The sequence below is a fragment of the Globicephala melas genome, chromosome 1, assembly GCF_963455315.2.
Source record: "Globicephala melas chromosome 1, mGloMel1.2, whole genome shotgun sequence".
Lineage (NCBI taxonomy): Eukaryota > Metazoa > Chordata > Mammalia > Artiodactyla > Delphinidae > Globicephala > Globicephala melas.
In genome coordinates, this window is record NC_083314.1 from 179,537,408 (window position 1) to 179,564,177 (window position 26,770).

General features: G+C 55.4%; 1 protein-coding gene across 1 annotated transcript; it reads left to right on the forward strand.

The window, feature by feature from the left end:
- Positions 1 to 2,221: 2,221 nt before the first annotated feature.
- C1H1orf127 (chromosome 1 C1orf127 homolog) lies at positions 2,222 to 14,118 on the forward strand. Its single transcript, XM_030865162.2, is given in 8 exon segments — positions 2,222 to 2,313; positions 7,842 to 7,942; positions 7,945 to 8,036; positions 8,279 to 8,398; positions 13,246 to 13,384; positions 13,387 to 13,561; positions 13,824 to 13,974; positions 14,107 to 14,118. Coding segments are annotated over 8 exon segments (882 nt in total).
- The last annotated feature ends 12,652 nt before the right edge of the window (positions 14,119 to 26,770 follow it).

The following is a 26,770-nucleotide window of genomic DNA, read 5'->3' on the forward strand; positions in this document are numbered from 1 at the left end:
GATGCAGCGATGAGCAAAACAGACTCCCTGGCCCCATGGAGCTGACTTTGGGTGGGGTGACATGAGCCTTAAATATAACAAATAAGGTTAGAAGGTATCAAGTGCTACAGAGAAAGGAAGCAGGGCCATAGGATAAAGCAGGTCAGGGTGGGCCTCACTGAAAAGGAGATTTTTTTTTTGAATTTTATTTTATTTATTTTTTATACAGCAGTTTCTTATTAGTTATCGATTTTATACATATTAGTGTATAGATGTCAATCCCAATCTCCCAATTCATCCCACCACCAGCCCCCCACCCCTGCCACTTTCCCCCCTTGGTGTCCATACATTTATTCTCTGCATCTGTGTCTCCAATTCTGAAAGGGAACATTTTTGCAAAGACTTGAAGGAGGTGGGGGAGTGAGCCATGCAGGTATCCAAGAGAAGGAGTTCCACACAGAGGGCACAGCCCATGCAAAGGTCCTGAGGCAGGACTGGCATGCCTGAGAAATGGCGGGGAGACCAGTGTGGCTGGAGCAGTGTGGCTGGGAGGGAGATGAGGAAGTGGGAGAGGAGGTCAGGGAGGTGAGGGGGCAAATCACTGGGGCCTTCAAGGACTTTGGCTTTTCCTCGGAGTGAAAAATGGGGAGGTTTGAACAGAGGAGGCACATGAGCTGACTTTGTTTTTTTTGTTTTTTGGGGTTTTTTTTTGCCGTACGCGGGCCTCTCACTGTTGTGGCCTCTCCCATTGCGGAGCACAGGCTCCGGACACGCAGGCTCAGCGGCCATGGCTCACAGGCCCAGGTGCTCCGTGGCATGTGGGATCTTCCCGGACCGGGGTGCGAACCCGTGTCCCCTGCATCGGCAGGTGGACTCTCAACCACTGCGCCACCAGGGAAGCCCCTGACTTAGGGCCTGGCACACAGTAGGTGCTCAGTTAGTGCTCAGTGAGGTGAGTAAATGCTGATTGACCATGAATCTGACAGAGCATAAGCCCAGGACCCCTCAGTCGCATGGCCCATTACATGCCTACAAGACCATATGACTCTGTAACATTTGCAAAAGTAAGATATTTTTATATTCTTTTCCTTAAAGAGGTCCTTCTCCCAAATTGCATGAGCTGCAGGCCCCATACAACATGGACCCCATCCAGGGAAGCAGGTTTCAAACCTGGGGCTGGAGGGGTGGGCTCATGCCAGTCAGAGGGGGAACTGATGCTTCTTTGGGGACCAGGAAGACAAGGAACCGCCCTGATTTAGGCGGCGGCCGATGGCCTGGGGGCTGGAGGGTTGCAGCTCCCTGGGCACACCTGTCGCTTTATTCCACCGCCTGGCCCCCAAGACGGTGTGAACTGCTCCACGGACCCTCATGTTTTCCTCTTCTCTTTTTCTCCTCACCTCCATTTCCTCTTTCCTTCATTTCTTTGTCTTCCTCCCTCAATCTAGCCCAGAATTTCTACCGGGGTTGTGGTCCATAAGGGGGGAGAAATTTCAGGAACTATCCTCTTCCTTCTCTTTCTCTTCCTTTCTGCAATCACCCTCTTTGACGTTCCCCACCTCCCACCCCATCAGTACACACTCTTCTCAGGCCCCACCACAAAGCCTCAAATTGGGTTCGTCCTCTGTGGCTGAATGAGGTCAGCCCCAGCATCCCCTGTGGGGCCCACTGGTTTGACACCTTTGAAGCTCCATCTGGCACACGATGGAATGAGCCAGGCAGTTCCAGAGTGGCCACATGCCTTTGGCTTAGTTATTTACCTCCTCTGAGCCTCAACTGCTTCATCTGTAAAATGGGAATAAGAAAGCCTACCCTATGGGATCTTTGTGAGGATCGAGGGAGACAAGTTGTGAGCAGATGCTTGACACCTGTCAAGGGATGTTCAGGCACAAGCCCCTGTTCTGTCCGGACAGGTTGGACCTTCCTGAAATCCACTGGCCCTGAGGGCTTCCCTGGTGGAGGCTGAACTGCTGGATTCCAGAAGCCGGACCCAGGTTTTGATCCCCGGCAGCCTCAGCTCACTTCCTAGCCTCTTCCATGAGAACTGCCCAGCCTCCAGTGGGTTGGTGTTAATCATATTTGCTGTGAACAGTCACTGACCTATAATTGCAGCCTATTAACTGTGTTTTCCTCTTTCGTTTGCACACAGGAATTTTGTCCTACTTCTAGAAAGCAAATTACAGGTTGGAAACCAGAATATTTCAAAGGGGAGGTGAAAAGGTTGGAGCAGAGTGACTGCTACATAATGAAGTGTCCAGTGATCGCGTCCAGGCTGGGCCAAGAGAGTGTCCACTGCTGGTCCACATTCATTCAGCTAATGGGCTCAGAGGCCTGGGGGTGGGAGTAGGGGCTCCCAGGCTGGGCTTCTCTCCAGAGGCCGTGGCTCCTGAGCTTCAAGATGTGGCCGGGCCCACAGGTGGCAGCTGGAGGTGCCGCGTGGCATGGTTCTTCTGCAGACATTCGTGGGCCCTGGCTGGATGCCCGGGTCCGCTGGGCTGTTGTCTGAGCAAACTGGGAGGAGATTGGGATGGAGTGGGAGTGGGGCTATTAAAGGTTCTGAACTAATATTCTCCACTTCCCATCATCGCTGGCACTGGGGACAGTGGGAGGACGGGATTATCACCAAAGCTGCAATATTATGTCCTGTGTTCTTTTTCTCTCCATTGAAAAAAGTTGCCAGTTTGCATGTTCCTTCTTGACCTGGGTAGTGCCGAGGAATTATAGACTTTTAGTCATAAAAGCACCTCCGTTACAATCAGGTATAATGCCTCCGTTTTAAAGATCAGGAAACAGGAAAGGAGAAATGAAAAGAGGAGTTTGGCACAAAAAGCCTGCTAATGACAATCACCATTCACGCAACAAGCATTTATTAAGCACCTACTATATATGCCAGGTGCTGTGCTGTTGCTAAGGGAACAGATTTGAATGAGACATGGAGCCTTTGCCCCAGGAAGGCTTTATAGCTGTGTTCTCATCTGGTCTGAATTTTAAAGCAGGTGTGTCTGGCAGGGAGCATCCCCGGACCACGGCTCAGAGGACCTGAGCTCCCCCAACTCTGAGCCCAGCTCACTGCTATCTTGGGCCGATGGGCAGACCTCTCTGAGATTCCTTTGCTTCCCAGTCTTAAGGAGAAGAGGCAGAGTGGCAAGGCTTCCTCTGCCTACTTGCCTTTTTAGTGGCACAAGTGGCCACACCAAGCCTGGTGTTGGTCCTCCTAAGAATCGCAGGGTCGGACCCCAGGATCCCCAAGCATTGCCACCAGCGCGTTCCTTTGACATTCCGGCGCTGGTCACTCCTCCCTCTGCACTGGGCCTGTAATTCTGGGAGCTGCCGCCAGGGGGACGGCGTTGCCCGTGTCGCGCGACATTGGGCTGAGTGGCTGAGAAAAGCAGGACCCGCTCCCGGCCCAGGGGCCTGCTTTATTTCCAACCACCTGCCTTTGAAGCCCGGATACCCAAATCCCAGCATCCTTCAGCAAGCGAGGTATGGGCGTGTGCGGTGGCCCCAAGTCCCAGAGCACCGATGCAGAGAGGTGGGCAGCAAGGGCTCAGCACAAGATAGGTCTCTGCAGCCCAAGCCCCCTCCTCGCCACCCCCTCCCCCACCTGAGAACCTCATCGAATCGACTGATTCACTCCCGGTGACCTGCAGCCGCGGCTTCCGTGTCTGCACCTTGAACTTGCATTAAGTTTTAATTAAAGCCGTTTCACCGGCCTTGCCCTTGGCTAAATGCAGCTGTGGGCACAGGGCACATAGATATTTAATACTCTGCCTCTCTCCGCTGAAAGCGCAGGGTGCCCAAGGGTGTACCCAAGCCTTGCCCGCTCCCAGCGATCCGGCGCACTCGCTTAAGTGTGCCCACAGGCCCCGAGCGGGAGGCCGCGCAATAACTATTCATTGCCCTGGGTTAAGTGTGCCCAGGGGCACCCATAAACTCAATGCAGTGATTAGCGATTGCTCCCAGGGAAGGCTGCCCGAAGTCCTGCGGCCCTAAATATAGCCTCCGCGTGTGGCCTTAAAGGGCTGTGCGTTTTTGCTTTGCTCTTGATCTGTCTTCTCTTCCTTCTTGGAGCAGAACTGTCTCCCTCTTCAAAGCTCAGCCTCCGGGGGGCTTCCCTGCCTTCCTCCAGGCTGCAGTGGAGGACAGGAGTGGGAACGGTGGGACAGCTTTAGTGGTGGCACAGGCAGATGCCCAATCCTCTCCATCCTCTCGTCAAACCTCAGGCATCTGTCCCATTCCTGTCCCTTCGCCCCGCAAGTGAAGGCAGCACCTCCAAAGACAAGGAAACAGCCAGGCTCACTGGAGGAGCTCCCCGTGGGCCATCGTGAGCCTGCTGCCAGGAGGGGCTCTCAGGGCCAAGGAGCAGTAGGGCTGGGGAGCTGAGAAGGCTGAGCTGCCTGGGGTGTCCTCCCGGTCCCTTTTGCTTCTTTCTGCTGCAGGGAGCCCCTCTCTGTCCCTCCGTATGGAGTGGGAGTGGTCTTGGGTGGGGGCATCACCGAGGCAAGTCAGTCCCCTCCGGCCTCATTCCTCCACACATTGTATAGCGAGGGGTGTTGGTCAGATGATCTCCGAGGGACCCTCGGCTGGTCTGTGACTCCTTCCTTGTGCCGAGACTTCCCTGCCAAGGTCTGAAGCAAATGCAAAGTGGAGTTTGGAGAAAGCAGAAAGAACTGAGAGAAGGGCAGGGTGGAGGGTGTGGGCTGCAGCAGAAGCTCCAGGAAAGGGGCCCAGCCCACACCATCACCTTCCCCTCGTCTGTGCATTTCTCAGATGACCGTCTGGGAGAACGGTCCCCCTGTGGCGTGGCTGCGAGATTCACAGGCGGTACGGTGACCGACCATCCCAGTTTGCCTGGGCCTTTTCTGTTTTGGCACTAAGTCCCAGGGGGACCTGCTCAGTCCCCAGGAAACTGGGTTGGGTGGTCACCCCAAGTTCAGGGCCAGTGGTGAAAGTGTCCATCCTTGGAAGCCCTCCCTCCACCATTGCTTTTTGGATCTGAAAAGGAAAGAGAAAGGGCGAGGGAGAAATGGGTGAACTCGGGAGGAAAACAAGCTGGGAGGACTGGGAGAGGACCATCCCGGCCGTGCACCTGTGCTCCTGGCCTTGCCAGCTGCTCCCGGGACCCTCGCCGCCTCCTTGGCCAGGCCCAGGGTGGCAGCTGAGGCAACGACATTTCCCTGGGCCTGTTGACACTGGAGTCTCAGAACGTAAATGATGTTCTTGTCTTAATGAGCAAACAACCCAGCCATGTGGCTCTCTCGCCCGCCTCCTGCTGGGGTAATTGTCAGCGCTTCTGTGCTCAGACAGAAATGTTTACTCTCACCTTCGCTTACTGCTTTGCCAGGAGATGTTGCTTCCTTTTTGTTCTGCAGGTCTCCCTGCCCCTACCCCTGGGAAGCACCAGTGGACAGGTAGGTGGGTCAGGAGCAACTTTCTGGAAGGTTCTGCCAGGCCTGGTGCTTGGGGACACCCTGAGGCAGGAGGTTTTGGTTTCTGTTCTCCTTTGGAGAGTTGGTGGACAAGGCCAGCTCTGCTGGGCTCGCGTCTCGGCAGCCGAGGCTGGAGGCGTTCCCTGGTGTCCTGCAGGCAGAGGCCATCTGAGAGGAAATCTGAGGAGGGGTCCCGGCTTTGGGTTGAAGGCCTCTGAGGTCCTCCTCATGCTAAGATTCTCTCTGCACAGTCTCCAGTGACGGGGAGCTCATTCCTTTGCAAGACCACCTGTTCCCATATTGCACAGATGTTTCCCCAAACTTTCCTTCTGCTGGTCCTCCATTCTCCGCAGCCCCCCGGAAGGAGCCAGTCCCTTCTCCATTTCACGGCCCTTTGAACGTTTGAAGTCAGTGAGCTTTTCCTTCCTCAAGTCTTCTCCTGAATTCCTCTTGCTAGTCCCTCTAGGATAGGGGCCGGGGACCCCTCTCTGTCCCCCTCCCGCCCTCCAGGCACCCGCCTCTATTCAAGGCCCCGATGGCCAATGTCTCTCTGGAGCATTGCAAAGGGAACTGAGGCCAGGACTTAGGCTGGGCAGAGTGTGGGTCACCCTTTGGCCTTGCTAGTGGGGGTAACGGCTCATTGGGTCTTTCAGCCCCGTGGCGCACCTAGCATGTGCCCAGTGCCCCTCCCAGGCGGGGAGCCTCAAGGCGTGGCACCCTCGGGGAGGCCCCGGAGAGCAGTCTGCCGGCGCTGCAGTGCCGATTCAAATGTCCACCTGGAGACCGGACGGATTTAGGCAGGCAGCTTCGAAAATTGGGATCCATTAGTGTCAAGCGCTCCGCGTGGCAGATGAGCGGCTCCTGCAATCACGCATTCAGCTCGTCGTCCTGATCATGGTGGCAGGAGCGTAATTACCATCTCTTTAAATAGCCCAAAGTTGCCATGTAAGAGAAGACGGCTCACATGACATTTGCTCCGAGCTCGCTTTCCTGCTAAAAATATCCCGACTAAATAATATATCCTGGTTGCACCGGAGCAACAGTCCCTGACCTGAGCTCTGGGACCCTTGGGGGTTCAGTCCACAGGCTGGTCCGAAGGGAGGAGGGGGGCCCTGTGGAGGGAGTTTGCTTCTGGAAGGAGCAGTTTCGGAGGCCACGGGGAGGCACTCCTGCCTCAGCAAGTGTTGCACACCCCCCAGGCCTCCTGCTGCTCGTGGGGAGCGGCTATGCCTTGTCTTTAGGAGCCGCTGGCCCACGGGGTAAGACCCAAGAGGGCCCCCAATGCCCATCCTTTCCGGTTACATCGCTCCCTTGTCCCTCTTCTGTTCCTCCCTCCTCTGGCACCTTATGTCCGTGGTCCCACCCCACCTCGCCTCTTCTTAGCCCCAACCTTGGCCATGCGTTCCTGAATTGCTTGGGACAGAGAGACCTCGGCTCTCTCTGGCGGGTACAGGTGTGTGTGGAGCAGGGGTGGGGTGTAGAGAGTGGATGAGAAGTGGAATCCTCCACTTTTCCAAACCCGGGCTCTTTGAACTCCTGGGAAGTCCCAAGATGGCCTCCAGGGGGTCCGAGAACAAAGATGAGGGAGGGTCTGCAGTCTTCATCAGGTTCTTGAGGGCTCCATGCTCTGACAGAGGTTGGGTCCCTTGATCTAGACCCTGTATGTGATAACTATTTCGTTCAGCGTGGGGTGTGATACAGAGAGGCCCGGAATCTGGAAGACCATTTCCTACCTCCAGAAGAATTTAAATTCTAAGGAACTCTGTATGCAAAGTTAGGTACATCAAAGGCTTCATCCTGAGTGGGTAGGTCTGAGATGACTAAGACTTGACATTTGTATAGAATTTTATCATGGACGAGATTTCATGATGGGACTCTGGGGAGTTTAGGGCATTGGAGACGGCCTCACCAAGCCCCCAAACATCCCTTTCCTTATTCATGATGCTTGAAATCCTTTTACGTGGAGACAGATGCTTTCATTTAGCCAGTGCAGAGCTGGCTTTAAATGCCCCTGTGAGAGGGCTGACACAACGAAATTCTTGCTAAAGTGTAAACAACTGATACAAGCTTTATTTCTTAAGAGCAGCTTTGGTAATGGAAGGGGCACCAGGCTAGGTCACTGAGCTGAAGACAGTCTTGGCAGAGACATTTCTGCAACTTCCACGGGCAGCCCCGCTCGTAGCATCTGCTTCCTCACGGGTCTTTGCTAACGGCGGGATCCCCAGGTGTTTGGGGATGGTCTTTCCTTCTCTTCCGCATCAGTGCAGTCACGTTCCAGCCCAGGCAGTGATACCAAACACCAAGTAATCTCATGTCACCAATCCCGAAAGTGCCGGCCACGGGCGTGGCCCCTGGCTGAGGTCCTGTCACCACCCTTTCGTCCACGTGCCTGCAGAGCATGTAGTTTTCTGTGTCACGTGTCCTTCCCCATTCCAGTGTCATCCCAGCCAGAGATGGAGGTCTTGTTCACATCCCAAAGCAGAGACTGGATCTGGTCAAAAGAGGTTCCTACTTGGAGGAAAGCCTGAGCCTAAAATTCCCGAGTCCACCTGTTCCTTAACCTTCACAGTGACCGAAAACAGGGACTTTGCGTTGGTCGGCGTCCTGGCGGCTGGGGCACTCCAGGTCCAGGTCAGGGTCTTGGTGGTGGCATTGGCTGTCCTGCCCCTTCTGGAGACCCCTTCTCCTTGGGCCACTGATGCCATGTGGAGTCAGAGACGTGACGGCAGAGCTGTGGAGCCAGCAGAAAATGGACCTTTGCCACTTATAGCCTGGAAGCCTGGCACTCTTGCCAGGGTGGCCCCATGGGAGGGCAGCCACAGGACACCGGATGCACCCTGCCACACGCGACTAACTCCTCGTTGCCCCCACAGCAATGCCAGGAGGCCCAAGGAGCTCTGGGGACGCAGGCTTTCTATAGGGTGGTTCTGAGCCTGGGGTTTGCTGAGATGGCCGCCCCCATCCTCTGGACGGTGGAGAGCTCCTTCCACTGTGTGGGTGAGAGTCACGGTGAGGATGTGCCTGCCGGCTCTGCCTGTGGTTCCTTCTCCCATGACAAGGCTTCCTCTTTCCCGGCCTGACAGGTCCCACACCCAACCCGGGGAAACGATGGTGTCAGGCACACTGGTTGGAACTGGCCGGGGAGTAGGAGGGCTGCGGGGAGCTAGGTGGGGTCAAAGTGCCGGGGAGGGGACGGGGGGCACATCAACTTTCTAGCTAGCTGCAGGACCTGGGCGACTCACTTCACCTTGTTGAGCCTCAGTTTCTTCCATCTGCACAATGGAAATAGCCCAGGACTTCCCTGGTGGCGCGGCGGATAAGACTAAGAGCTCCCTATGCAGGGGGCCCGGGTTCGATCCCTGGTCAGGGAACTAGATCCCACATGCATGCCGCAACTAAGGAGCCCGCCTGCCGCAACTAAGACTGCGTGCAACCAAATAGATAAATCAATATATTTTTTTTAAAGTGGGAATACCGCTACCTGTCGTGAGGACTGGAGATGATGGAGTTAGGAGCTCAGCAGAGTTCTTGGCACAAGATGAGCCACTTCTGTTTCGATTGTCCAGCGATCTGGCGTGGGCTCCAGTTCCACGGATCACCTACTGCAGGGATCCCCAACCCCCGCGCCGCGGCCTGTTAGTAACTAGGCCACACAGCAGGAGGTGGACGGCAGGCGAGCGAGCAAAGCTTCATCTGCGTTTCCTCATAGCTTGCATTACCACCTGAACAATCTCTCCGCCTTCCGTGGAAAAATTGTCTTCCGCGAAACCGGTCCCTGGTGCCTAAAAGGCCGGGGTCCTCCGACCTACGGCACGGAGTGGGCTCCTTGGCAAGAGCACTATTTGAGGTCACTTCTTTCTTCTTTTTTATTGGGGTGTAGTTGCTTTACCACTTATTTCTTAACCAAGACAAACCCTCCTCTAAACGTGGTGTGTGTCCTCCGTGCCAGGATGCTGGGATTCAAGTCTTGAAAGGCGTTTTTGGTGAAAGCACAGCTACCAGACAACCTGGTATTCACAAAATCACTAGGAGCAGAACCCATTGAAATACAGCATAAGGAAATACACATAATTCACAAATGATGTCGATCACTTTCATCTTTGACTTCCTAACTGTCCTCAATAGAAGACAGACGCAAAGGAGATTTAACTCAGATGTTAATAGTGCAAGAATGCCCCGTTACCAGGATATGATGTTTCGGTGCTGCATAAAAATGTAATTATATTCAGAACTATATTTAAAGATTAAAAGGGGGACTGCCTACCATCCAGCCCCAAATTCAGAATTAGAAACAAAGGAAAAGGCGGGGCGGGGATGAGTTCTAACAGTCTGCTAAAAATGGAAATGTTTCCTGAAAGTTTTTACACATTTCGGCTGTTTTTATTTTAACAGTTTCCTGCAGCGATGACATTGATTTTGGAAAGGGAGGGCCAGAACTTTATCCAACAAATATTCACTAAGCATTTGCCATGCGTGAGGCCCCGTGGGAGGGAACAGAGGCCACCAGATTTGGTCCTTGCTTTCAACTAGTGGCCTGTCTGGAAGGGGAGAGAAGCAATGTCCAGAGGGTTGTAACGAGGGCAGGCGGGCTTGAGGAAGACGCCAAGGAGAAGGTGACCTTTGGCCTGGGCTTTGAGAGAGGGTAGGTTCTTGATAGGGACATAGACCCTAAAATACAAAAAGAACTGTGGCGACAGCAATAAGAACATTTTAGAAAGGCGTTTTGGCCTCTCTGGAAAGATTTACACGGGGGAAGAATGCGCTCTTCCTCATTTTATTAGCTTCATATAAGCAGCCGGAATTAACCTCTCCCTTCCCTGGTTTCCAGCACACCTTCCCTGCACCTCCCCTGCAGCTTCTCCTCTTATTGTTAGTGGTACGTGCTCTTGGCTCTCCCTGCGGTCTATGAACTCCTTGCCATCAGGGGCCGTGCTCTATTCAGCATTTTACTCTTCGTGGGCCTTATCATACTGCCTTGCCCTTGGTAAGCGCTTAATACATGCTTGTTGGATTGAATTTTCACCAGGCATTTTAAAAAAAATGTTTTAGACAAAGAACATTTCTCTGGGATAATATGTGGCGAATATGTTGGAATATTAGGGCACCAGGATTGCCTAAGCACTTGGTGGTTACAGATTTTTTAAAATCTCCTTCCCTTCTGCCAAAAAGTGATTAGAACCTGTGGGAGAAATCCTAATTATGTAAGGTTGGAGGCGTCAAGAGCAGTGGAGGCAATGGAGTGCCCAGCCTGAGAAGAGAAGCCAAGAGGGTGGTTTAGCTACCGCTGTTTTACCTTGTAAAGCAGGGGTTACTGGCAAAAATGCCTCTAGGGGTCAGGCAGGGAGTGTAAAGGAATGAGGGTAAGAAAATCCATGGCCCAAGGGTAGGATGCCAAAGCTCAGTGTAGGAGCCAGTGGGGACTCCAGTGGTGAACTGCCAGCCACCAGTTTTTTTTTTTCTTTTCTTTTTTAAAATTTTTGTCTGCATTGTGTCTTCGTCGCTGTGCACGACTTTCTCTAGTTGCGGCGAGCAGGCGCTACTCTTCGTTGCGGTGCGCGGGCTTCTCGTCGCGGTGGCTTCTCTTGTTGCGGAGCACAGGCTCTAGTCACCCAGGCTTCAGTAGTTGTGGCACGTGGGCTCAGTAGTTGTGGCTCGTGGGCCCTAGAGCCCAGTCTCAGTAGTTGTGGCACACGGGCTTAGTTGCTCTGCGGTGTGTGGGGTCTTGGACCAGGGCTCAAACCCGTGTCCCCTGCATTGGCAGGCAGATTCTTAACCACTGCGCTGCCACCAGGGAAGTCCCACCAGACCCTTTTCAAGAGAGTAGTCTCATTTAAGTGGAGCCGATTCCTGCCTTGTAGGGAGGCAGGCCAGTGTGGCCAAACCTTCTGACTTTCCAGGAGAAGCTGGAAAATTATAAAATTTTCTCAGTTAATTTTAAAATATTTAAAACCCTCTGCAGGCCAAACCAAACATGTCTCAGGGCTATATTTGACCCGTGAGCCAGAATTTGCAACTGGGGGTGCATTTTTGCCTCCCGGGGGGACATTTAGCAGTGTCTGGGTACATTTTTGATCGTCACAATGCAGGGGGACGCTACTAGCATGTGGTGGGTAGAGGCCAGGAATCCTCCTAAACATCCTACAGTGCACAGGAGCCCTCTCCCCGGCACAACAAAGAATGATCTTGCCCAGGATGTCAACGGGGTCGAGGCAGAGTCTGGGTCTGTGTGGTTCCTGGGGCTGGGCTGATGGATTTGGCCGCAGAAGAGGGAATGGCTCAGAGACGACACCGGCTGGTGGCAGCAAGCAGAGGCAGAGAGTCAGGGACACGTGCTCTTTAGAGAAAACCTGAAATCCTGTGATTCAATTTCAGAAATAGGGACTTCCCTGGTGGTGCAGTGGTTGGGACTCCACGCTCCCAGTGCAGGGGGCCCGGGTTCCATCCCTGGTCGGGGAACTAGATCCCACACGCATGCCGCAGCTGAGAGTTCACATGCCGCGACTAAGACCCGGCGCAACCAAATAAATAAATACAATTAAAATTAAAAAAAAAAAAGAAATAGATTTTGATGCCTGCATGATCTCAAAAAGGACTCCAGGTCAAAGGTCTGTGAATTTCAGCCAAGGAGGACAGTTCCTAATCCGGTGCTTGAACTTAACCTCTAAAGCCTCTATTTCCCCGTCTGTAAAAAGGGGACCCATGTGGCCCCTCCAACAGGGTGTTGGGAGGATTCTGCTCCCTTAGGAGGAGGACTGACCTCTGTTTCCTTTCTGGGAGGTTTAGGAAGGGAGTTGTCTGCCTCAACTGCCACGCCAAGGACCACTCCCCAGCAGGAGCTCCTCCAGGAGGAATACGATCTGCTGCCTTTTCCCAGTTCCAAACTGCAGGACCAGCTGCCTTTGGAGGCCGGGAAGGGTTTCCTCAGAGTTTTGCTCACTAGCCTTCCCGTGCACTGGCCAATGGAAGTCCCTCGCCCTGACTTCCACCCACGGTTTCCCTTGAAGAGTACATCCCCACGAGTCGTCAGTGGACCCCGCCAGGCACGAGGCCCCTCTCTTTCGCCACCGCTCTGCCAAACGGAGTCCCACTCAGACCTCCGGCCATGTCTCCTCCTCTTCAAATTCCGACTGTTCCCCAGAGAAAGCGGGGCTCCCCGAGAGCTCCCACCTGAGCGCAGCCCAGCTGTCCTGCCTGGCTCACAGCCATGCAGGGCCTTGGGACCCGGCACAAGGAGGTGGAGGGGAGGGCCCGCGGCGGTGCACACAGACAGGAGGGAAACCGAGGCACGCTTCAAAGGAGCTGGGGCCCAGGAGCCAGGCTGGAGCCCAGAAGCCGGGCCTGGAGAGCCAGCCTGAGGTCGCAGCTGCCACAGGCCTTTCCCCGGGCTGCCATCCTCAGGGTGGCCGAAACCACATCCTTTTATTTCTGATGCTTTTTCTCTCTCCACTGTTCTCTCACTGAAGAAGGGGCTTGGACCTTTTCTGCAAACAGCCAAACCTGTGGAAGAAGGTGGACATCTACTGGCTTCCTTTTTCCCTTTCCCAGAGGGTCAGGTCCCCCAGGGAAAGTGGGGTGACCTGGACCCCCTGCCTGCAGCTGTACCGTCCTCAGCGTCCATAGTAGTTGTCCAGTCCTCCGGCCCCTGGGCCTGGCCATGCCTTTGTCCTCAGATGTCTCGTTTCCAGCTGCCTCTCTGGGGGTCCCAATAGTCTCAGGCCATCTGTTACCCTCACTGGCAGTCTAGGAGCAGAGCCCCGCCTAGCTACCAGGAAGTCTCCTCCCTGGAAGGTTGTCACAGGGGCATGTGGCTGCCTGCTAGCCCATGAGGGGGCCCTGGCAGGCCAGCAAGGAGGTCCAGCCATTGACAAAGCCCTTGATGACCAGCCTGGCTGAAGAGGTGCTGTGTTCCCGCCGCTCGCCTGGAGAGCCCCCGGAAACATCCTCCAGGATGGAAGCTGGGGGGCTACCCAGGGAGGGGCCGGAGGGCACCTGGACCTCTCATTCCCAGAACCAAGTCAGGACCTGGAGGGGACGCACCCTCCTTCTGGGGATGGATGCCACAGCACTGCCCCGGTGGTGAATACTTTCGAGGTGTGGTGGCGGCAGCCAGGCCCCAGTGGCCATCTGAGGGCCTCAGGACCGGAGCGCAAGGGGAGGCACAGGGAGGGCCCAGCAGGGCCCTGCCAATTCTTCCTGCTGAGCAGCTGTCAGCAGAGTGCAGCCACCTGACAGCTCCTCCCAAGAGCCATCCAGCCTCCGCCTCCGAGAAGCCCACTGCCTCATCTGTGGGAAAGTCATGCAGAGCCTGAGGCCTCAAGTCAGCCTGTAGCTGGCCAGTAGAGCAGGCTGAGAGGCGGGCCACACGCACGTCCAGCAACCTCAGAGCCTGCGGGCTCCCACGGACATTTCCTCACCCAGCCTGGCCGAGCCTAGAGACCCTTTCACTGCTGGCCAGGGTAGCCCCCGGCAGGAGCCAGCAGAGCCCACATTGGCAACCAGCCCGGAGAGGCACAGCCCTCCTGAGCTTCAGAACATCGCGGAGGGGCTTCTGAGAGACCCCCTTGCTGGGGTGAGTCCTGGAAGCACCCCAGGGGATGCCAAGTGTGGAAGAGCGTGGTGGGCAGCATCGGGGCACGCCTCCCACCCGCTTGGACTGCCCACGAGTGCAGGCCCCAACGTTTTTGTGCTTGCCCTTTCGCAGTTAGATGTGTGAGGCACGGGGGAGGGGGAAGTTTGCAGGCTCTGCAGCCAGGCTGCCGTGGTTCAAGGCCCAGTCCTTTCACTCTTTATCTGTGTAACCTTGGGCAAGGCATTAACCTCTCTGTGCCTCAGTTTCCCGATCAGTCAAATAGGGGGTGATAATAGTTCTTCCCAATAGGTCTGTTTAGGGGCAAGCAGGGAGATGGACACAGGCCTCTAGCTCAGAACCAGTGAGCCATTCTTTATTTTTTTGCGGTACGCAGGCCTCTCACTTTTGCGGCCTCTCCCGTTGCGGAGCACAGGCTCCGGACGCGCAGGCTCAGCGGCCATGGCTCACGGGCCCAGCCGCTCCGCGGCATGTGGGATCTTCCCGGACCGGGGCACGAACACTTGTCCCCTGCATCGGCAGGCGGACTCTCAACCACTGCGCCACCAGGGAAGCCCAAGTGAGTCATTCTTGAGGTCATTACTGCTGCCGTCCTGGCAAATCAGAGAAGCTGAACAGTTGGGCTCCCAGGCCCAGGCAGAGGGGATGTTTGCTTATTCCAGGAGAGCATGGAAAGCCTTCAGCCATAGTTCAGACATCCTTCTGAGAAGGTAGGTGGTGATAAGATCCTATGATGTGAGAAGCCCTCTCCCCTGGGCCCCAGGGGGCCATGACCCCAGGTCTCTAAAGAACCCGCTGAGTGTTACGGCTTTGTTTTCATGACTCACCGCTCCCTTCCTTTTGTCCCCATGGCAGCAGCTGGTACCCTGCTGGCTTGAACAGCTCCGGTGACCCCTGTTGACCCCCAGGGGTGCCAGTGTTCCCAGGCTCCCTGGCCCAGAAGCCCAGCTGTGGCCTGAGCTAGAGTGGGACCCAGTGCTTCCCTGGAAGGGTAGCAACCCTACCCCCACCCCCAGGCCAGCCCATCGCTGGAAGAGGGATTTGAAACGCAGCCAAGAAGAGGCCTTCGGCAACGCCCGCAACGTGAAATAAATAAATAAATAAATAAATAATCAGGGTTGTCTTGCCTGATGAACGGTCTCTGCCTCGAGGACGACTTCTCCCCCTGCCCCCCCTGCCCGCCCTCCCTCCTCCCTCCTTCTCCGGGCAGATCCATCCCAGGCAAAAGCTTAATAGCCCCATTTAAGGCTTTTCCTTTTCACCACGGAATTGAGCTGCTCCTGCCATTACGAGGTTTTCAGCTTCTCTCTGAAATCAAATTACTGACTCCATTTAATTTTTTAAGAGCTCGGATGATTTCCTTTCTTGAATCGGAGCCGTGACTCCAAGCCCGGCCCCCTCCCCATCCCCCAGCCCCGCCAGGCGTTCCCCGGGAAGGCCACCCCCCATGCCAGGGCAAGCCTGACACCTAGAGGGGAAGCCAGCAGGAGGAGACCAAGCCTCTGACCACTGCCCTGGACACCTGACTGGGTGGCCTGGACTGGTGAGGAAGGAAGGCCTTGACCTCCTCTAAGGCTGGCTCAGCTCATAGGAGCCCGTGGCTTCGGGGCTACAAGGTCTTCAGAGGCTGGTGGGGAAGTTGTTTAGAGCCCAGCGCTGAGGTCGCGTGGGCTTACCATTGGCTGGTTCCCCGGATCCCCTGCCTTTCCGTAGAGCGTCTCCTGGACCCTACGGCTAGGTTACGGAGCGCGTCCTCTGTGCAGACACCGATCCAGCTTGGAAGGGACGGGGGAATCGGACAGAGAAAGGCCCACGTGCTCGTGTGTGAAGGGGCAGGGAGACTGACAATAAACATACACATGGATGTTTTCACACCAAGTGCTCTGAAGAGTCCTAAACATGCAACGTCGGTGGGGGCAGGTTGTGGGCTGCTTTGGGTGGGATGGCGGGGACGGCCCCCCCGAGGAAGTAAGTCTGGAAAGGACTGGGGCGAGGGTGTCCACGCAGAGGCACGGCAGGTGCCAGAGTCCTGGGGAGGGTTGGAGGGACTGAAAGACGGCCATCCGACTGGAGGAAGTGGAAGGGACCAGGGGCCTGCCAGACCTGAAGCCTGAGGTAGGAGACCAGCTTTATTCTGGCTTTAAAAGGCTGGACATCAGACGGACAAGACGAGCAGCAGGGGGACAAGGTGGGGGGGATGAGAGAGGCCCCGTGAGAAGTGACTCCAAGGGGTCCTTGCTGAGGGCTTGTGCCACTCCTGCCCTGCACCTGGAGGACTCCACGGCCGCTGGTGATGTTTGAGACGTGCTCACATCTACCTCAACACCGGCCTGCAGTGTTTCTACCAGGACTCAGTCTCTGTCTCAAGTCTGTCTCTCCTCCACCCCCGATCACCTCTTCCCTTCTTCGTCTCTGCAGAGACACTCAGCTTGGGGACCTCGTAGACCAGGGACACATACCCACCCCAGAAAGTCCTGCCAACCAGGCTGACCCTTTACCAATCCCGCTCACGTTTAACCACCCGCGCCCTTGGAGATGAGACAGCAGGAGTGGAGTTAATGAAATCGCCTGCCTTTCCCTGGCATAAATGGTGCTTCACCCCCAGGCGGGCGGCGATTTGCAAGGCTGAGAGGGTCTGGGCATTAACTGTTCTGGGCACTCTTCCCAGCTCAGCGTTCTGCGCAGCTGGAACAAACCACTTTTCTTCTCTTCCTTCCCTTTGCTCCGCTCCGCCTCGGCTCAAAACGCGGACAGTCGTGTTTAATTAGAAAGTGATCGGGGTTCTCCGGAGGTCTCCTGTTCTCCCTCAACACGGGACAACCCCAGATCTGTGACCAGGGCTCCGGGTCCGCCAGGGCCTGGGTGGCTCTTGGGTCTGACCCACAGTCACGATGTACACGTGCGTCAGTGTTTTCTCTGCCCTGGGGACCTCCGGTTTTCCTGTTGAGACCTCCCCGGTCGGTCGTGCGGTCATTTGTTTATGGCTGACAGCTGACACATCTGTGATCAGTGAAATCCTGGCAGAGGGCAGCTCTGCCACTCCCGGTCAGTGGCCTGCCAGGTGGGATCTCAGGCAACCTGGGATTTGGGGGTAATTAGAAATCGGGCACCCCCACCCCCCGCAGCCTGGATCCTCAGCATTCCCCACACGACTCTGTGTGTCAAGTCCAGGGTCTGTGATGCGTTTATTGTCCTTCTCTCCTGTGACAGGGAACAGCCACTGGTCCAGTTTCCCTTTTGGGTTTTCCTCCGTGAGCACAAAGCCAGTTTTCATGCCCTGAAACATCCAGGCTCCTTGTTTTTCCCTCGTTGAAGTTCTCGTATTTCCAGATTTTAGATGCTTCCCACGTCAGACCTCTTCCATCACAACACGCTCTTTCAGCCTTAGCTACAAGTCTCTGTTGGGTATTTGAATATTACTTAAACTGGAATTGGAGTCGTCAATTTAGTAATCCTCCAAATTACTGCATAACCAGAGAGGCGGCGTGGTGGGAAGAGCTTTCTTCTGGGTGTCCTGCCCAAGCTGTGTGACCTTGAGCAAATCAGTTCACTTCTCTGAGCTCCTGCTTCAGCATGGGGTTTTTGGAAACAGGAGTAGTCGGCCAGGCGACCTCCGCTCTAGGGTGACGTGGGGGTCAGCCCCTGAAGATGACAAGTCAGAAGTCTCTAACGCAGGTCTGAGAGAACCCCTCACCCCGGAGGGTCCATCCTCCCCAGCTCAGCCCACCTCCTGACACTCCTGCTGCTGGTCTGGTCTCTGGGGGTGGGGCTGCCGGAGACCTCAGGCCAAGCCAGCGGGGGGACAAGATGGGGCGATGTGGACCGATGCTCATTCCCATGGAGCTGGCTACAGCCCAGCCCCACCTGGCACCACAGGTGACCTCCCCCCTCCTCCTCATTCCTCTCCTGAGGCCCAGGCTGTGCTGCCTCACATCCCAGATCTCAAAAGCCTCGGAATGGTGGTTCTCAAAGCGGGGTCCCCGGACGGGCAGCATCAGCTTCACCTGAGAACTCGTGAAAAATGCAAACTCTCGGACCTACAGTTCCAGGAACTCACGGGGTGGGACCCAGCAATCTGTGTTTGAACAAGTCCTCCAGGTGATTCTGATGCACATGGCAGTTGAGGACCACTGCCTGGGAGAATCTGTGCCAGGGACACCTCCCAGAGTCAGAGAATTCCTCTGCCTTCATACAAAGGCAGTACTTGCACTTCTACAACGTCCAGGTACTTTCCACCTCTCTCTGCTCACGGCATCTAGCACCATCCCTCTGGGGAAGAGAAGAATTGTTCTTCCCATTTTACAGACCAGGAAACTTGGCCTTACCCAAGGTCACACAGCTAATAGGAGAGAGAACCAGGGCTCAAACCCTGGCCTCCTCATTCCAAGGCCAGGGCTCCCTCCTGCACACCTTGGGTTTCTGCGGCTCCTTAGACCGAAGGAATAAACACATGTCCATTGGCGAGAAAGGAAATTCCTCCCTACAGCCCCCTCTCCCCCATTTCCAGCTGCAATCCCAAGAGAAAGCATCCAGGAAGCATAAATTTTGCCTGACGGCTGAATAAGAGCTCTGAAAGGAGTTACACGTCGGGGAGATGGGACTTTATTTCTCAATGAAATAGCCTTTTTATGGTTGGAATAAAAGTACCAGCGGGAGCCTAATGCCAGGAAGTAGCGAGCACATTGGATAAACTCCTTCAGCCAGGGGTGGGGCAGCCCAGGAGGGGGTGCCGGAGAGCGGGCCCCATGTTTCCAGATGCGAGTTTCTATTTAGCTTAGAGCCTGGAGGCTTCCAGGGGTCCCTCTCGCGGACCCTGCAGCTGGAGACGGGCTGACCCTGGACCGGGCCAGCTCTTTTGCTCAGCCGCTGGGTCCTGAGCGGGGCTGCAGTGTGGAGATCAGGCAGCAGGGGGCAGCATAACCCACCGTTCCAGCCGGGAGAGTGGCCGCTGGGTGGGGGGCAATAGCTGGGGGGGTCTCAGAGGCTTAGCCCTCAGAGGGGGTCATCAGCAGCCCACCCCCCCTTACCCTGGTCCTCCTCCTCCTCCCTGGGCCTTTCCCATCCTCAGTCCCTTCGAAGGACAGTTTGTCACCCGTACCCTGCCTGCAGCCCCTGCCGGACCCAAATCTTAACTGGGGTGGGCGTGAGTGGGGGGTGGGAGTGTCTCCATCCCCATGCCTACCCTCCGGCCGGTTTCTAGAAACTTCTCCAAGCTTGGCTTTGGACCTGATTAACCCCTTGGCTTCCTTCTGAGGGACCTCTTGAGGGGTTCAGAGTGTCTGTGTGTAGGCAGGTGGCTTTTATGGGCGGGGGACCAGAGCCTTCATGGTCCCTGGGGACAGGAGAAAACCCTGAAGGACAAAGAGAAAGCGAGGAGACCTCCTCATTTGAGAATGTGTGTGATTGGCAGGTTTACGGCCTCGGGAAGGTGCGTGGTATTCCGCACAATCAAGTCATTTTTAAAAATAATCTCCCTGCTTCAGTCGTACACGCTGCTAATTGCATTTTAATAAGTCTCTTAAAATCTTGCCATATTTTTTAATATCCTAATATTAGGTAAGTGATTGCGGGGGACACTGGAGGGCACGGGGAGTTTATGTAAGGGAAGGAGGGCTGTAATGAAGCTGGGGGTGGCGGGGGCCAAGTGGCCTGTGATGTGTGTCTGTGTGTGTTACGACGTGTGCGATGGGGGGCGGTGAGTGTGTGTCCATCTGAGAGTGGATATGATGTGTGCGTGTGCGGGTGTCCATAGACCAGGCTTCCCCTCTGACCCAGTCCATCCTATCCTCTTTTTTCCGAGGATGAGGGTCCTGAGCTCAGAGAGGGAATGTGATGGGCCCAAGGCCATGTAGCGAGAGAGAGACCCATGGGGGAGTTCCAACCCCAGTCTTGTGAGAGCGGGGGCAGGGCCACCTTTGCACCATCCCAGTCACGGCACCTTTGCACACAGCCTTCCCCACGCTGCTCAGTAACGTGCAGAGGGAAAAGAGGGGGAGCTTCCAATGGGAGGTCATGGTCATCCCACAGTGAATAAGTGCAGAGCTGGGATTTGAACTCACAGTCGGCTCATGTGCCTGGGGGAAGCTCTTAACTATGATTGGATGGGAGGCTGAGCTGAGGTCCAAACACGTCCTGCATCTCCAAGGATCCAGGACCAGTGAGGACCAAGTTGGGAGCAGTAGAGGCAACTGGCAGAGGCCGGGAGGGAGGTCTATGGTGGCTGGCTGTGGTCTCATTTGCTCACCCCATCCCTCTGCTACTACAAGGGAGGGTGTCCCAAGGCCGAGGGCAACATGGCATCTTCTCCTCAGAGCCCCCAGAGGTCAGAGGCCAGGGAAGACCACAGCTGAGGTTGTGAGGCCTTGGACCTGAAGGAGCCCTGGACTTCTGGAGGCCCCCTGAGGCCCCCACTGGCCTGGCCTTCCTCTTCCCCCCTCCCCCTCCCCTCCCCCTCCCCTCCCCCCTCCCCCTCCTCCTCCTGGCTACATGCCACCGGCCGGGTGGGAGGCACATGGTGAGTGAACTTCTGAACAGGAAGTCAGGGTCCAGGTCGTCCCAAATCCCTTTTCATGTGGTTTCTTTAATCCCCCGGGCTGGGTTTCAGAAGCGTTTTACAGTTTCAGTTTTACAAAGCTACGCTCCCTTTAATGTTGGCGTTTTTTGGGGGGGCGGGGAGAGCGGCTTCAGTCAAAACATGTGTGTTTTACATCAGCCAGCTGTGGACTGCATGGCTCGGGGAGGGGAGGCGGCAATGTGGCCTCCAGGCTCGGAGGCCCGGGTGGATGCAGCCGGCCAGCCGGCTGGGGTAAGCCCTGGAGCCCCGCTGGCCTCTCTCCCTCTTCCCACCTCCCTGCCTGCTTCCTTCTCTCCAGTCCAGGCCCCCATGGGGCTCGCCCCAGCCAATGGGGCCAGGGCACCCTGCTTCTAGCCCCCCTAGCCACCTGGTATCCTCCTCTCGCTGATGTGGTCATTGTACCAGCTCCTGTTCCCCAGACCTGGGCAACTGATATGCCACGTCCTCCTACCACCTGTGTTTTTACTTCCTTAGTATCATCCCTCCAGTCAACGCACCTTTCTCACTTACGCAGACACCACCTAAGCAAAATAGCCGTGAAATTGTGGGTTGGACGCGCTAGTCACATCTCTCTGGTTTAATACACAATAGAACAAATCTCTAACAACTAAAATGGAAAGAAAAGGCTGAGCACCACCTAGTCGCTCTGCCAGCCGTGCACGCTTTGGGAAATCCCTGCAAGAGAAGATGAAGGTCTTGAGGTGAGATGACCTGCCCGGGGTCCCGGGACTGGTGGGATTTCCAGCCAGCCGGTCTGTCTCCAAGGCCAGTATTCCTCTGCTCCAGTACATCTGTCTATAGGGCAGGCTTCTTGGCCCTGGAGTTTCAGGCTTTGGAGAAGCCACCTGGGGCTGCTCTGAGCTGAGGAGAGGGCCTGGCAGTGTGCTTGAGTGAAAAGAACACAAACTTTGGAATCAATCAGGCCTGGCTCCAAATCCGGGCTGCCCTCCTTCCTGAGTGTGTGACTGTGGAAGAGCCTGGACCTCCCCATCTGTGAAATGGGGACGACCATCAGTGAGGGTCAGACGTGTATCTCGGAAGGGCCTGCACACGCACGCCCGCAAACCCAGTGCTTGCCCCGGAGCGCTCGGGACCTGGGTCTTACCCACTTTGCTCTCCTCTGCAGCCCTGGCGGCACCACGTCTCCTCCCTGACCCGTGAGAGGCAGCAAGCCGTCAAGCAGGAGAGGACCAGGAGTGAGGGGCAGGCCTGTGTGGGGCTCACAGACCCCCTCCCTCCCCCGCCATGTACTGAGCACTGTGAAAAGCAATGTGTGTGCAAGGACGAGGTGACCAGGACGGTGCAGCCAGCGCCCTGTACCAGAGGAGGACAGAGGCGGGTCTTCCTCCAAGGTGGCGTGGCTGGGAGAATCCAGACACTGTCTGGACGGGGATCAGGGCAGAGGACACCCAGTCCATGCTGCCAGGGCCATATGGGGTCTGGGATTGCAGAAGCCACGTGCCTGGTACAGCAGATGTCCTACCGCCTGCTGCTCTAAAGTGCCGCTGCCCCGTGGCCTCCAGTTGCACGCGGAGGGGTCGGCAGGCCTGGGTCAGGGGAGGGGCCCACTAGGATCCCAGATGTGACTTTGCATCCATTACGGCAGGAGGTCCCAGAGCATGATACCTGTGGTCTGAGCTGCCACTCTTGGTCCAGAGACATCAGTGGTCAAGGTCAGTGGTCCTGCTTCCCCCCCAGGCCACGGCCTGCCCCCAAGGGACCTAGGAGAGAGGAGGTAGAGCTCAGGACAAAGGATGAAGGATTAGCCCTGGGGGTGGGCACTCTTCTAGCAGCTGGTTCTCTTCCCTCAGTGCCTGGGAGTGGTTAAGAGACCCTGCAGTACTTAGCAATAATGGTGATGATGGCGATGATGATGATGCCGGTTGACGTGTACTGAGCTATTTCCACATGCCAGTCGCCATGCTAAGCACTTTGCATACATCATTTCATTCCATCTGCTCTGTGAAACATACTAGGAGGGCACCTAGAACAGCACCTGGCAGGCACACAGTAGGCCCTCGATAAATACTGGTTGAATTAAAGAGGCTTAGAGAGGTGAAGGTATCCACCCAACTCTCAACCAACGCCATCCTCTTGTTGCATTTGTTTGTAAGGCCTGACCACTGATGGTGGACACTCAGGCGTCAGCAGAAGACAGATTCGAGGCTGCAGGCTCCCCCGCATCCTGCACATCACGCCTGCTCCTTCCTCTCCAGGGAAGCTGTCACTCTGCCTTTTGGGTGGGTCCGTCTATGGGAGGGCAGATCCCCCAGCACGGAGGGTGCTTCCTCTGCTTACGTTCCAAGCCACCCAGGGGAGAAACGCCCTTGGCCTGGGGCCTCTTCTGCTCCCGCCCGGGTAGCGAAGGGCTGGGCCTGGCCTGGCTGCAGCTGCGAGGGCCCAGGGAGGAGGGAATCAAAGGCAGCCGTGTGGGCCCCGCTTTCATCTCCCGGCTTCAAAGAGGTGCAAACAAACTCTGTCCCCGTGCCAGGCGGCAGCAGCAGCTCCCTCCTCGAGGCCCCAGACTGCTCTCCCCCTCCTCCTCCTGCTTCTTCCTGGAAAGCCAGCAGCGCCTCAGTCCCAGGGGCATCCCAGAGGGGCCTTGACTCCTGGCTGTGCAGGAGGAAAGGGGAGGCTTTGCCAGGCTGAGGGCAGGAAGGCGCTGGGACCCTCGCACCTGTACGTGTTCCTACTGTGGGCCAGGCTGGGAGCTGGAGGCTTACACACCCGTGCCCTCTGATCTCTATTGAACCCTCCAGTCTGGGGCCGTGCTGTCCAGTACGATGGCCACACGTGGCTACTGAGCAATGGATGTGTGGCTAGTCCAAAGGAAGATGTGCCGGAAGGGGGATGTGCACAGGATTTCTCGGGGCCGGTACAAACAAAAGCATGTCAAATATCTCATTCATTATTTTTACATCGATTGCATGCTGAAATGCTAGTATTTTGGAGATACTGGGTTCAAAAAGTATGTTATTAAAATTAATTTCACCTGTTACCTTTTACTCCTTTAAACATGGCTACTAGGAGATATTACATCCATGGGCCGCTGTAATATATTTGGACTCCTCTGTTCAGACAACATTCGCATTTTGCAGATGAGGGGCCGGAGGCTCAGGAGGGGGTTTTGGCACATGACTGCCTGGAGGTACTCAGTAAAAATCCTATGGAATGAATGAATGAATGAGTGAATGTCTAGTGCTGGCTTCAGGGGAGGCAGAGAGGAAGCCTGTCCCCTGTTCCTGCCCTCAAGGAGTTCCCAGTGCAGGGTCTGGTCCAGTCGAGGGGAGGGGTAGTGGTGGGTTCAGAGGCCCCAGCTCACTGGGTACTCCTGCCCTTTGAGATTAAGAGGCTCCTGGGCCCAGATGCTGGCCTCATTACTTACCAGTTGTGCGGCCTTGGGCCAGCTACTTAACCTCTTCCTGCCCCAGCTTTCTCATCTGTAAAATGGGGATGGTGGTGATGATGGTGATGCTAATGGTGATGATGATGATGATAGGGCCTTCATGGGGCTGCTGAGAGGATAAAAGGAGTTAACGCACTTTGAAGGCTTGGCTTATGGTAAGAGCAGCGTGTCACTGATTAGTGATAATTCGGGACAAATGCTACAGAGCATGTATCACCCGGGTACCGCCCTGCACTGGAGAGAGAGCCACACTCCCAGCTGATCCCAGAGGTGGGAGTAGAGGGAACTCTCTGACTTTCCCTCCACATCACTCCTCTGGCTCCACGTGGGTGGGTGCCTGGAGTGCCTGCTCTCTGGGGTCAGTCATCCCCCATCTCCTCCTGTCCCATCAGCTCTTTGCACCCTGACCCCGCCTCCCCATCCTCACCCTGTACAGCTCTGTCCCTGAGGTCCAGCAACCCCTGGAAATGGCTTTAGGACTATTTCCTTTGGAGAGAAATGCCCTCCAGGGAAACATGCCTTCTCTGGCTCACTCTCACCAAGGACCTCCCAGAGAGGGCTGGGTGTGGGGATGGAGGAGCCCGGCACATTGCTTGACACAGGAGGCCCCTCCCCAGAAGGTGAAGGGGGCAAGGCACGGGATAGCGGGTTCCTAGTAGATGTCTGGGTCAGACCCGGTAGGATGCAGGTGGGCATCACCAGAGCCAGGGCACCCCAGAATAATGTCCAGGAGGCACATCGGGGGGGCAGTGAGATGACCCATCACGTTCACGAGAGCGGTCAAGGGGGGATCCACAGGGCTGCTGGGGGACTCCTCTGTGCGGGACTTGCTGCAGGCTGAGGGGAGGGCAGGGGGAGGGGTCTGTTCCCACAGAAGGGGGGGGGCGGGGTGCCCAGAGACGGTAGCAGGAAGTGAGACAATTGGAACCAAACAGGACCAATGTGAACCAGATGTGATTAGGGTTGGGGGCTCTTGCAGGAGGGCTGGGGGAAGAGCAGGGAGCAAAGCATCTGTTCCCACCTCCACCAGGCCAAAGTGGTTCTGCAGCGCCAGTCACTGAGAAATAATGAGAGCTACACCCAGGAGGTGATTTGCGTTACTGCCCCCATACTGCCCCGCAGCCATTCTCTGGGGGGGCGGGGGGCTGGGCAGGAACTGTGTGGGGGATGGGGGGGTGGGACCAACAGCCTCCAGCCCAGGGGATGCTTGGGGGTCCCGGCTGTGGACTGCAGAAGGTGCTGCTTCCGAGTCTCCTGCTGCTACTGTTCAGCCTTCTCGTAGTCCACACTCCTGCTCCGGCCACCTCCTGCAGGAAGCCCTCCCTGATTCTCTGGTTGGGTTAAGCACCTCCTCTGGGGTCCCAGAGCTCCTAATGTTTCCTGCAGTGGATTATAACCACCTCTTCCAGGGAGCTATTTAGACATCCCACGCACCGTGCTCAGTATTGGTCTTAATAAGGTAACCCCTTATTGGCCATACCTTCCAGCACCTCCAGGCCTCTCTGGACCCTAACCCCTCCCTCATGTCCACCCTTTGACCCTCCTAGGGTCACCTGAACTTTACATATGTATATATTTTTAAAAACTGGATTTTAAAAAATCATGTGAGTTATCCAAGAACAAGCGCTCATTGCAAAGATTACAAACATACAGAAGCATAGAGAGTGAAATGTGAAAGACCCCCTTTACCTGCACTAACCCCAGTTCACTCCCCTTCCCATGGCAACCACTGTTAGATCTGGTGTAGGGTCTTCTAAATCGTTTTTTGTGTATGTGATAAAATATACACAACATAAAATTCACCATTTTAACCATTTTTAAGAGTGCAGTTCAGTGACATTAAGTACAGTCACAGCGTTGTGCAGCTGTCACCACCATGCATCTCCGGAACTTCTTCATCTTCCGAAACGGAAACTCTGTCCCCATAAAACACTGACTCCCATCCCCCCTCCAGCCAGCCCCTGGCAACCACCCTTCTACTTTCTCTCTCTATGAATCCGACTACTCTTGGTCCCTCATAAAAGTAGAATCATGCAGTACTTGTCCTTTTGTGACTCGCTTATGTCACTAGCATAATGTCCTCAGGCTTCACCTGTGTTGTAGCATGTGTCCGAATTTCCTTCTAGATCTTTTAAAAAGTCATCCACACATGTAAATGTGCGTACACATGTACAAGTGTGTTTTATCCAAAACTGAAAGCAAACAACACTTCTGGCTCTGTGACTTGATCTTGTTTCTCCCCCCAACCCCCAAAATGTCCCAGAGATCTCTTCACAATCAAGACTGACCTCATTCTTTTGAGGGGCTGCATAGTATTCCACATTTAGTTGCTTCCAATTTTTCCAGTGAGAAGCAGTGTGGCAGCAAACACCCTCTTTTGAGCTCCTTGATGGGTGTCTTTCCAGGCTGCATTCTTAGAAGTGGAATTGCTGGGTCAAATATTATGTGCATTTTAAAGACTGATAGATGGTGTATAGTAATCATTTCAAATCGCAACTCCGCACCTGACCTCCGGGATCAAGAATCTATAGGGCAGAGTCCAAATGTAGTGAATTTGGGAATTCCCTGGCGGTCCAGTGGTTAGGACTCGGCATTTTCGGGCCTGGGTTCAATCCCTGGTCGGGGAACTAAGATCCCACAAGCTGCACGGTGTGGCCAAAACAAAACAAAAACAAAAACCAGACAAACAAAAATGCTGTCGTTTGGTGTTCAAGGTCTTTTATAGCCCCACGCTTGCTTCTTTCCCCAGATCTATGGCCCCTGCATGCATCTGTGATTTTCAAACTGCAGGTCGTGAC